This window comes from Colobus angolensis, unplaced genomic scaffold (genome assembly GCF_000951035.1).
Source record: "Colobus angolensis palliatus isolate OR3802 unplaced genomic scaffold, Cang.pa_1.0 Scaffold54, whole genome shotgun sequence".
Lineage (NCBI taxonomy): Eukaryota > Metazoa > Chordata > Mammalia > Primates > Cercopithecidae > Colobus > Colobus angolensis.
The window spans coordinates 109,191-121,509 of NW_012118932.1; the positions used below are offsets into that span (position 1 = coordinate 109,191).

Sequence of the window (12,319 nt, forward strand, 5' to 3'; positions counted from 1 at the left end):
CTGTAGTCCCAGCTACCCGGGAGGCTGAGGCAGGAGAATGGCGTGAACCCGGGAGGCAGAGCTTGCAGTGAGCTGAGATCTGGCCACAGCACTCCAGCCTGGGTGACAGAGCGAGACTCCGTCTCAAAAAAAAAAAATAATAATAATATAGTAACAGTCACAGATTTTCACAATACTTATTGCCTGCTCTGCTACAATGGCCTGACACCCTACCTCCAGTCTTTTACTCATTCCATTCCAACCTATCTCCAGGTGACAGATTATTTTATGGCCCTTAAAAAAACATCAGAGGCCGGGTACGGTGGCTCACGCCTATAATTTCAGCACTTTGGGACTTTGGGAGTCCAAGGCAGGCAGATCACAAGATCAAGAGATCAAGACCATTCTGGCTAACGTGGTGAAACCCTGCCTCTATTAAAAATACAAAAACATTAGCCAGGCGTGGTGACGCATGCTTGTAGTTGCAGTTACTTGGGAGGCTGAGGCAGGAGAATTGCTAGAACCGGGGAGGTGGAGCTTGCAGTGAGCTGAGATCGCGCCGTTGCACTCCAGCCTGGGCGACAGAGCAAGACTCCATCTCAAAAAAAAAAAAAAAAAATCAGAAATGTCTGAGCACAGTAAATGGTTATGGTACATTTTAGGAACCCATTGCATGACTAACCTCCCTGCAGATGACACATTACAAAGTCCAGACAAAATATACTGTCTGACAGTATTTGGGGGAGGGAGAAAGACAGGTAGAATCTGGAAGAATCTACCCTTGGAATACAGGAATTATATCTCTGAGATGTGCAAGTCTAACTTTTGTTTGAGAGCACTACCCAATCTCTGCCTCCTGGAGTGGCAGGAGGTCCCAGCTTCACTGGCTTGAGGAGCTACAGTAAAATGTTCAGAACTTGTATCACCAGAAAATTAGAAGTTAGAGATGAAATCTTGCAAGAGAAGAAGCCACAGAAGGTACCCCAAAATCTGCATATGAAACCCAGTCAAATATTTGACTGACCACTAAATTCCTTGGCTGACAATGAAATTACGTATGTATGAGATAAAACCAGCAAAGAATAAATGTTGCCAACAACAGGAGATAGACTTTGGAATTTTGAACACAGTTAAGTTAAATGCCAGCTACAAAAAAAAAAAAAAAAAAAAATTCTTCAGAGAAATACAACAGAATCCAGAGACTTTACAATGTATTATCTATGGTGTCCATTATTTAATAAAAAATCAGGAGCAATGAAACAAAATGAAAATGAGATCCACAATGGGGGAAAAAGCAAGGAATAGAAACAGACCCTAAGATGACCTGAATTTAAACAGTTACTTTAATGCAGCTTTAATGTGTTCAGGAACTTCAAAGAAAACACATACATAATGAGTAAGCAGACAGTGAACCTCAGAAGAGAAACTATGAAAAGAATCAAACAAAAAAGAGCCAAATGGAAATTCTAGAGCTTAAAAGTATAACAACTAAAATGAAAAATTCATTGAGGCCAGGCATAGTGGCTCACGCCTGTAATCCCAGCACTTTGGGAGGCCAAGGCGGGTGGCTCACTTGAGTTCAGGAGTTCCAGACCAGCCTGCCCAACATGGTGAGAACCTGTCTCTACTAAAAATACAAAAATTAGCCAGGTATTGTGGTGCACACCTGCAATCCCAGCACTCAGGAGGCTGAGGCATGAGAATTGCTTGAACCCGGGAGAGGGAGGTTGTAGTGAGCCGAGACTGCACCATCACCCTACAGCCTGGGTGACAGAGCGAGACTCTTGTCTCAAAAAAATTTTTTTTTCACTAGAAAGAATTAAAAGAAGATTGGAGACGGCAGAAGCATCAGTGAACCTGAAGACAGATCTAGACATTATCCAATCCAAAGAAGAGAAATGAAAAAGACAAAAAAAAAAAAAAAAAAAAGAACATAGCCTCAGAGAATGGATACCAAGCAGTCTAGCAGATATGTCATTAGAGTCCTATGAGGACAGGAGAAATTATGAGACAGAATATATATTTGAAAGAAATAACAGCTAAAAAAATTCAAATTTGGTGAAAGACATCAACTTATAGATCCAAGAAGTTCACTAAACCTCAAGCAGGATAAAAAACAAACAAGCTGAGTGCCGTGGTTCACGCCTGTAATCCCAGCTACTCGGGAAGCTGAGGCATGAGAATCACTTGAACCCAGGAGGCGAACGTTTCAGTGAGCCAGGATCGTGCCACTGCACTCCAGCCTGGGGAACAGAGTGAGACTCTGTCCCCCAAAACAAACGAACAACACCCAGGTGCATAATGGGCCAACTTTTGACATCTTAAAATAAAGATAAAACATTGACAGCCAGGAGAGAAAAACAACACATTTGATATGGTTTGGCTCTGCATCCCCAACCACATTTCATCTTGAATTGTAATCCCATGTGTGAAGGGAAGGAGGTGACTGGATCGTGCGGATGTTTCCCATGCTGTTCTCCCGATAGTGAGTGAGTTCTCACAAGATCTAACGGTTTTATAAGCCTCTGGCATTTCCCCTGCTTGCACTTCTCTCTCCTGCCACCATGTAAAGAAGGTCCTGGCTTCTCCTTCACCTTCCGCCATGATTGTAAGTTTCCTGAGGCCTCCCATGTGGAACGGTAAACCTCTTTCCTTTACAAACTACCCAGTCTCAGGTAGTATCTTTATAGCAGTGTGAGAACAGATTAATACAACATTCTGTATAGGAAGGAAAGAGAAGGACGAATGGCACCAACTTTCGATCAAGAACAATAAAGAACAGAAGACAATGAAATAAACAGTAAAGGGCTAAAAAAAAGAAATTCAACACAGAAGTCTATATCCAATGAAACTACCCTTCAAAAATGAAGAGGAAACAAAGACATTTCCGATAAATCTGAGAAAATTCATCACCAGCAGACCTACACTACAAGAAATGCTAAAGGAAGTTCTTCGTGGGAATGGCAATAACACTAAAGGGTAACTTGCTTCTGTAGGAAAGAATAAAAACTACTGGAAATGGTAAATATGTGAATAGATATAAAAAACTATTGTGCAGAAGAGTCAACACAGCAGGTCAGAGATTGCTCTCTATAGGAATGCCTGCTTGCAAGGTTGACCTTTTGCTGGCATCTGGAAGTGTAAACACTTTCCTACACTGATCTAAAACTTCACTAGGTTATAAGGATGGCTCTTTGTGTCTAAACTATTTGCAGAAACAATATGGTTTACGCTGAACATTTACTTGCTTCTGGAGTCTGAAATTTCAGTGGCTGAAATTTTGTCTACATGACCAGCCTCCAATAAAAACCCTGAACTCTAAGAATCAGGTAATCTTCCCTGGTAGACCACACTTTGTGCACGCTGTCACAACTCACTGCTGAAGGAATTAAGCAGGTCCTAAGTGAGTCTACTAGGGGAGGACTCTTGGAAGTTTCTGCCTAATTTCCTCTAGTCATTGTCCCATGATCCTTTTCCCTTTGCTGATTTTACTTTATACGCTTTCAGTGTAATAAATCTCAGTTGTGAGTATGACTACAAGCTGAGTCTAGTGAGGCCACCTAGCAATCACCAAACCTGGAGTGGTCTTGGGAACCCTCAACACAATTATACACACTTCTTTTCTTCTTTTAATTTCTTTGGAGACAAATAAATATTTAAAGCAAAAATTGTAAAATGTTTAATTGTGAAGTTTATTTTTTAAATTTACTTATTTCGGCTGTTTTTGAGACAGTCTCTCTCTGTCATCCAGGCTGGAGTGCAGTGGTGCAATCTCGGCTCACTGCAACCTCCACCTCCTGGGTTCAAGCGATTCTCCTGCCTCAGCCTCCCGAGTAGCTGGGACTATAGGCACCCGCCACCACACCCAGCTATATTTTTTTTGTATTTTTAGTAGAGACAGGGTTTCACCGTGTTAGTCAGGATGGTTTCAAGCTCCTGACCTCGTGATCTGCCCGCCTCAGCCTCCCAAATTGCTAGGATTACAGGCGTGAGCCACCGCCCCATCCTACTCTTAAAACTTCTTATGCCTGTCTTACTTTCATCTCTTAATCCTGTTATCTTCATAAGCTGAGGATATATGTCACCTCAGGACCACTGTGATAATTGTATCTAACTGTATAAATTGATTGTAAAATATGTGTTTTTGAACAATATGAAATCAGTGCACCTTGATAAAGAACAGAATAACAGCGATTTTAGGGAACAAGGGAAGACAACCATAAGGTCTGACTGCCTATGGGGTGGGGCAGAATACAGTCATATTTTTCTTCTTGCAGACAGCCTATAAATGCATGTGTAAGTAGGGAAGATATCACTGAATTATTTTCCTAGCAAGGAATATTTAAGACCCTGGGAAAGGAATGCATTCCTGGGGGGAGGTCTATAAACAGCCACTCTGGGAGTGTCTGTCTTAAGCGATTGAGATAAGGACTGAAATACGCCCTGGTTTCTTGCAGTACGCTCAGGGTTATTAGGGTGGGGAAAAAATCCCACCCTGGTGAATATGAGGTCAGACCGGTTCTCTGCTCTCGAACCTTGTTTTCTGTTAAGATGTTTATCAAGACAATACGTGCACAGACCCTTATCAGTAATTCTAATTTTGCCCTTGCCTTGTGATCTTTGCTTTGCCCTTTGCCTTGTGATCTTTACTGGCCTCAGACGCATGTGATCCTTGTTCTCCTTTTTGCCCTTTGAAGCATGTGATCTTTGTGACCTACTCCCTGTTCGTACACCCCCTCCCCTTTTAAAGTCCTTAATAAAAGCCTGCTGGTTTTGTGGCTCAGGTGGGCATCACAGTCCTACCAATATGTGATGTCACCCCCGGAGGCCCAGCTGTAAAATTCCTCTCTTTGTACTCTTTATTTCTCAGCCAGCTGACACTTAGGGAAAACAGAAAGAACCCACGTTGAAATATTGGGGGCAGATTCCCCTGATAAACCTGAAGTTATTATTACAGAGGAAAAGAAAACTACAGACCAATATCCTTGCAAGTAGCTGGTAAAAAACACAAATATAAAATGTAAAAAATAAAATTAAAAAAACTACAGACCAATATCCCTTATTAATATAGATGTAAATGTGCAATGGCTCACACTTATTATCCCAGAGCTTTGAGAGGCCAAGGTAGGAAGACTCCTCGAGCCCAGTGGTTCCAGACCAGACTGGGAAACACAGCAAGACCCCATATCCACTAAACATAAAAATAAATGAACCAGGTGTGGTGGCTCTCACCTGTAATCCTAGCTAACTGGGAGGCTGAGGCAGGAGGATGGCTTAAGCGAAGTCATTTAAGACTGTATAGTGAGCTATGATTGTGCCACTATACTCCAGCCTGGATGACAGAGTAACATCCTGTCTCTAAAAAAATAAAAATATATAGATGTAAAATCATCAACAAAATATTAGCAATTCAAACCCAGCAAAATATAAAAAGGGTAATAAATCATCACCAAGTGAGGTTCATCTCAAGAATGCAAGGCTGATTTGATATTCAAAAAAATCAATCAATGTAACTCATAATATAAACAGAGTAAAGAAGAAAAGCCACATGATTGTATCAACTGGTGCAGGAAAGAAGGTTAACAAAATTCAACATCCGTCCATGATTTTTTTAAAAAACTCTCAGCAAACTAGGTATAGAAGGGAATTTTCTTAATTTTATAAAGCATACCTACCCAAAAACTCCACAATGAATATTTTTAATAGTGGAAGGCAATGTTTTCCCTCTAAGATCAGAAACAAGACAAGGATGTCTACTCTTCCCACTCTTACTCAACATCATGCCCCAGACATGTGTGATAATATTAACATTAAAGATGTAATAGGCCGGGCGCGGTGGCTCACACCTATAATCCCAACACTTTGGGAGGCCAAGGTGGGTGGATCACTTGAGGTCAGGAGTTTGAGTCCAGCCTGGCCAACATGGCGAAACCTGTCTCTACTAAAAATACAAAAATTAGCCAGGCTTGGTGGCGGGTGCCTGTAATCCCAGCTAGTCTGGAGGCTGAGGCAGGAGAATTCCTTAAATCCAGGAGGCGGAGGTTGCAGTGAGCTGAGATTGTGCCACTGCACTCTAGCCTGGGCGATGGAGAGAGGCTCTGTCTCAAAAATAAAAACATGCAATAAACAAAAGATATATATTGTAATGCCTAAAATGCACAAGCACACATGCATACACACAGGTAAATGTAAGAAAATGAAAAGATACACATGTAAGCTTGAACCACAAGCAAGCTAAATACACCTATTTTCTCCTGTATTAATAGAGTCATTATTAGGCTGGAGCACAGTGGTGCAAACCTGGCTCACTGCAGCCTTCACCTCCTGGGCTCAAGTGATCCCCCCACCTCAGCCCCCACAAGTAGGTGGGACTACAGGTGCACAACACCACACCCAGCTAATTTCTGTATTTTTTGTAGACACAGGGTTTCACTAAGTTGCCCAGGCTGGTCTTGAATTCCTGAGCTCAAGTGATTTGCCACCCTGGCCTCCAGAAGTGCTGGAATTATAGGCATGAGTGACTGTACCTGGCCAGTAATTTTTAATAGAGAAAATCTAAAGTAAAGTATCAATCACCTCACCTTATTAACATGGATAGAAACCTATATTCAGTAAGTACAGAATAGGCCAGGTACAGTGGCTCATATCTGTAATCCCAGCACTTTGGGAGGCCAAGGCAGGAGGACTGCTTGAGTCCAGGGGCTCGAGACCAGCCCAGGCAACATACTGAGATCCCATCTCTAAAACAATAAAATAAAATAAAAATAACTATAGAATATATATTCTTTATAAGTACATGTGAAAAATTAAACAGGATAGATCATATTCTAAACCATAAATAAAATACTCTCGGCCAGGTGCAGTGGCTCACGCTTGTAATCCCCACACTTTGGGAGGCTGAAGCAGGAGGATTGCTTCAAACTGGGAGTTCAAGACCAACCTGGGCAACATAGCAAGACTCTGTCTCTACAAAAATAAAAACAAAAAATTAGCCAGGTGTGGTGGCATGTGCCTGAAGTTCTAGCTACTCATAAGGTTGAGGCAGGGAGATTGTCTGAATACAGGAGTTCGAGATAGCAGTGAGCTATGATCATATCACTGCACTCCAGCCTGGGTGACAGAGGGACATGTTGTCTCTTTTTTTTTTTTTTTTTTGAGATGGAGTTTCGCTCTTGTCGCCCAGGCTGAAGTGCAGTGGCACAATTTTGGCTCACTACAACCTCCACCTCCTGAATTCAAGCAATTCTCCTGCCTCAGCCTCCAGAGTAGCTAGGATTAAAAGTGCCTGTCACCATGCCTGGCTAATTTTTGTATTTTTCGTAGAAACAGGTCTCGCCATGTTGGCCAGGTTTGTCTCAAACTCCTGACCTCAGGTGATCCACCCGCCTTGGTCTCCCAAACCGCTGGGATTACAGGCATGAGCCACTGCACCCAACCGAGACCTTGTCTCTTAAAAAACTTTTTTAGGCCGGGTGTGGTGGCTCACCCCTGTAATCCCTTTGGGAGGCTGAAGCCGGCGGATTATGAGGTCAAGAGATTGAGACCATCCTGGCCAACATGGTGAAACCCCATCTCCACTAAAAATACAAAAATTAGCCAGGCGTGGTGGCAGGTGCCTGTAATCCCAGCTACTCAGGAGGCCGAGGCAGGAGAATCGCTTGAATCTGGGAGGCAGAGGTTGCAGTGAGCTGAGATTGCACCACTGCTCTCCAGTCTGGGCAACAGAGCAAGACTTTGTCTCAAAAAAAACAAAAAACAAAAAACAAAACCCAAAAATTTTAACCTAAATGATAATTAAAATGCAAAGTGTCAAAATTTGTGAAGAGCGGATAAAGTTGTACTTAGAAATTTATATCTTTGAATGTTGACATTAGAAGGAAAAAAAGGTTAAAAAAACAGTGACCTAAGTTTCCACCTAACAATACGAGCAAACGAAATCCACAATAAGTAGAAAGAGGAAATAACAAAGAATAGAAAACAATGAAATAGAAACAAACATTAAAGAAAATTACCAAAGCCAACATGACCAAGTTTATCCCAAAACTGCAATGTTGATTTCCTACTGGAAAAAGCAATGTAATCTACCACAGAACAGTTCATAAAGGGAGAAACTATATGATTATCTCAATAATTATCAGAAAAAAACAAAAAGCATGTGACAAAATTTGTCCCCATTCAGGATAAAAACCCTCAGGAAACCAGAAACCAAAGGGAGCTTTCTCAGTCTGATAAAGGGAACTATAAAAAAATGTAAAGTTAATATCATACTTAATGGTCAAGGACTGGTCCTAAGATCAGGAACAAACAGCAAGGAGGTGTGCTATCTCACTTTTGCTCAGCCTGGAACTGCATGTCCTCACCAGAGCAATAAGGGGGAAAAAATACATAAATGATACAAAACTACAACAACAAAAATTGTTCCTATTTATAGTTAATACATTGCTAACATCAAAAATTGTAAGGGAGGAAACCCTACTAGAATAAATAAGTTTAGCTAGGTCTCAGAAGACAAAGTTAATATACAAAAATTATTTTTACATACTAGCAGTGTATTTTTACATACCAGCAGCAAACAATTGGAAAACTTTAACCATAATTCCACTAACAACGGCATCAAAAAATAAGATTCAGGAAAACATTTAACAAAAAACATGCAAGATCCGGTTGGGCACGGCGGCTCATGCCTGTAATCCTGGCATTTTGGGAGGTCGAGGCAGGAGGATCGCCTGAGGCCAGGAGTTCGAGACCCGCCTAGACTCTGTCTCTACAAAAAATAAGAAATTAGCCAGGTGTGGTGGCACATACCTGTAGTCTCAGCTACTTGGGAGATTAAGGCAGAAGGATCATTTGAGCCCAGGAGTTCAAGCCTGCTTGTGAACTATAATTCTGCCACTGCACTCCAGCCTGAGTGACAGAGCAAGACTCTGTCTCAAAACAAAAATGAAAACAAAAAAAGAGAAAAGAAAACGGAAGAAAAAATGCAAGATCTATACATTGCTGAGAGAAATCATGCATCACCTCAATAAATGGAGAAACATATATTATGTTCATGGATTGAAAGACTTGATACCGTTTGATGTCAATTATCTCCAAATGATCTATAGAGTAAATGCAATCTGAATCATAAACCCATCAGGCTTTTTTGAAGAAACTGAGAAGCTGACTCTAAAATTTATATGGATATCTCAGCCTCCCCCTGCTAAAAAATAAATAAATTTATACGGAAATATAAAAGCCTTAAAATAGCCAAAATCATTTTGAAAAGGAAGAACAAAGCAAGAAGGCTTACAATACTGTCTGATTTAAATATTTATTACTGAGGTACATAAGGCAACTGAATACCCATATGGGGCAAAAAAAAAAAAAAAAAAAAGGATCTTGATCCCCTACGTCACATCATATATAAAAATTAATTTGAGATGAATCATAATCCTAAAAGTGAAGGCTTCTAGAACACAGGAGAACATTTTTATGACCTGGGGTATTTAAAGATTTCTTAGAAAGGACATCTGTTGGTGAGAATATGCAGCAACCATAACTAATATTTTGTTGATGGGGGTGTAAAATGGTAGAGTATTTTGGAGAAAGGGTTAGTATTTTTTATAAACATTCACCTACCCTTTGACTCAGTAATTTCACCCCTAGGTATTTATCCAAGAACAATGAAAACATACATCCACAAAAATTACATACAAGAATATTGACAGCAGCTTTATTTATAATAGCTAAAATCTGGAAGCGACCAAAATACCCATCTTTGCACAAGATAACAGAAAAACAAATTGTGATATAGGCATTCAGTGGAATACTCAGCAATTCAAAGGAATAAATTACTATCACATACAACACAAATCTCACAGACATAATGCTGAGCAAGATGCCAAATACAGAGGAGTACATACCATATAATTCCATTCATATACACGAAGCTCTAGAATTGGCCAAACTAATCTAGTATTTTTTAAAAAATTAGAAAACTAGCTGCCTGAGGTGGACAGGTGACTGGCACAGGACAGAAGGGAATGTTCTGGAGATGTGGGAATGTTCTATGTTGTGATGGGTTGTATGCTTTATGTGAATGTGCATGGATACATTTGAGGCATTTCAATATATGTAAATTTTACCAAAAAACTTTTCAAAAGAACAGTAACTCAGGTAGGGAGCTCGGGAATGGCTGAAAGTATATGAAACAAGAATGGCAGAACCTTCAAGCTAGGTGTTAAAGCTACGTGATGGGTACATGGGGGTTCATTATTCTGATGTTATTTGTACCGGCGTAATAAAAGGTAAAAACAAAACGTACAAGTTTCAGTTGAGAACAAGTTAAAACGTAAAGCGTTTTGGAGCTCTCCACCACCACCAAAAACAAAAAAGTTACTGTAATTCCCAGAAGCATTGAACAGAGGTGTAGTCATTAGCATAACTACAGTGAACACTGTAGTTCCTGCCTATACTCTTGTGTCCACGTTAAAGCAAGGAGAATGGTGAGGACGACAGGGTACTTACATACTCTATGAGGAACCAGGGAAACGTATTAGGGACCAGGACTCTTTCTCTTATTTTAATCCAAATTAAAAGAGAGAAGTGCAGGGTTCGTGGGAAATTTTTTTTAAAGAATTGAACCAAAATGCAGTGTCATGATAAAAGTTGCAAAAAAGCTATAAACTCCGAAGTTAATATTTTGGCTCACTTGGTTATGAAGAGTATGCATGTAACATTTTGGGAAATTACCGTAAAAATGAGTGTCTTTAGATTTCTGGACTGAACTGAACGTGTGTGTATCAGCATGCAGCCCTGCCCCCAGGTACTGTCCCTCCTTTTCTCAAGGAATATGGATTATCGTGGACCCACCTCTGACCTAAATGCTGTGAAGGAATCAAAGTATGAAACACAAACCTCATCCCACAGAACCTTACAATTTAACTGCAAAGGCAAGATACGCCTGAAAAAATAAGCCATTACCACACAGCAGTACTTGGTTAAATGCCAGGAGGGAGTACAGATACGATATACTTTTTCATGAAAAGAATATTCCGCTGTGGGGGTTTCGGCAGGCTGCCTTGAGGTTGGGGAACTTGAAATGAGACAACGTATTTAAGCAGGGAGAAAAACGGGACGGGAGGCCGGCAGGCACTTCCAGAGCAGAGGAACCGGGTAAAGCCAACAAAGTGACGACACAACGTAAAAAGAAACCTGAAGTTTGTCTCCAGTGAGCCCCCAACATCCCTCCAACGCCTCTGTCTGGCTCTCCGTTCCGTTTCAATGTCTTCCCGAAACTTCAGGTCAGCGGTTCCTAAAGTGGTCCCCGGACAAGCATACATCACCAACCAGCCGGGAACGTAAACTGTCAACTCTGGGGACTCATCCCAGACCCACCGAGTCACTAAGTGGGGGACTGGGGGCGGCAATCTGTGTTGGACCGTGTGCGTCGGGTGACTGTGATGCACGCTCAAGTTTGAAAAGCACTCCTCGAGGGCTACTGCTCAGCACAACCCTCCGCACAGAACTGATGCTGTTCTGAGCGCCTAACAGCCAACTTGCAGGGCGTAGGGAGCGGAGAGCGGGTCCCAGGCCTGTAAGAGTTCAGGCTCTGCCCCGATTTCGCTTTCTCATCCAGGACACCTTCTCCCAGTCACTACCTCCTACGCCTGCTCCTTCTGGACGACTTTACCCTGAGAGGGCCCGCTCCCGCCCCTGTCGCCCTACCTCAGTGTCAGAGGGGACGTGGTGCCGGCAGGGAGGGGAACTGCCCAAGGAGACGGGAGTAGATGTGGCGCTGGCCCGGAGCCCGCCCAACAGGAGTAAAACGCTTCGGACCCACATAGACCCGCTCCAGCGCCACCGGCTCCGGCCCGGGCCTGAGCCTGAGCAACCCGCTCCTCCTCCCCACTCGGCCGCCATCTTCGGGCCGAGCGTCGTTACCATGGAGCGCGTGACGCCTCTGCGCCCGCGCCGGCCCCGCCCCTCGCCGCTCGGGGCAGACGGAGGCCCCCGCCGGAGGAAAGGTGCTTTCCGATTGGACAGCGTCACCCGCTGGAAGTTCGCGGCAGAAGATGAGGGCGGTGATCACGTCCATCGCGTCTCGTTGCGCGAAGCCGGCCAATAAATGCTGTTTGGAGGCCCACGTGAGTGGGGCTGTGGGAGGAAGTGGGGCGCGCGGGCGTTGGCAGTGTGTGGGTGCCTGAGGCAGTTTTCCAGTTCTTTCATTTACCAAAGTGATCTGCACCGACTGGGTGCCAGGTGTTTAGACGGACACACAACCCTCTGCAAAATCTTTCAGTGTAGACGGACACACAACCCTCTGCAAAATCTTTCAGTGTAGACGGACACACAACCCTCT

The 12,319-nt window shown here is 42.6% G+C and overlaps 1 protein-coding gene across 1 annotated transcript in view; it reads right to left on the minus strand.

Moving 5' to 3' along the window:
* LMLN (leishmanolysin-like (metallopeptidase M8 family)) overlaps positions 1-11,908 on the minus strand; it is a 73,504-nt gene extending 61,596 nt beyond the window's left edge. The window contains exons 1-3 of the mRNA XM_011961246.1: positions 11,686-11,908; positions 9,438-9,455; positions 6,556-6,581 (exon numbers count right to left, since the gene is read on the minus strand). Coding sequence (XP_011816636.1) covers positions 6,556-6,581; positions 9,438-9,455; positions 11,686-11,904 — 263 coding nt within the window. The 5' untranslated portion in view covers positions 11,905-11,908. The remainder of the gene's footprint in view (positions 1-6,555; positions 6,582-9,437; positions 9,456-11,685) is intronic.
* Between the last annotated feature and the right edge of the window lie 411 nt (positions 11,909-12,319).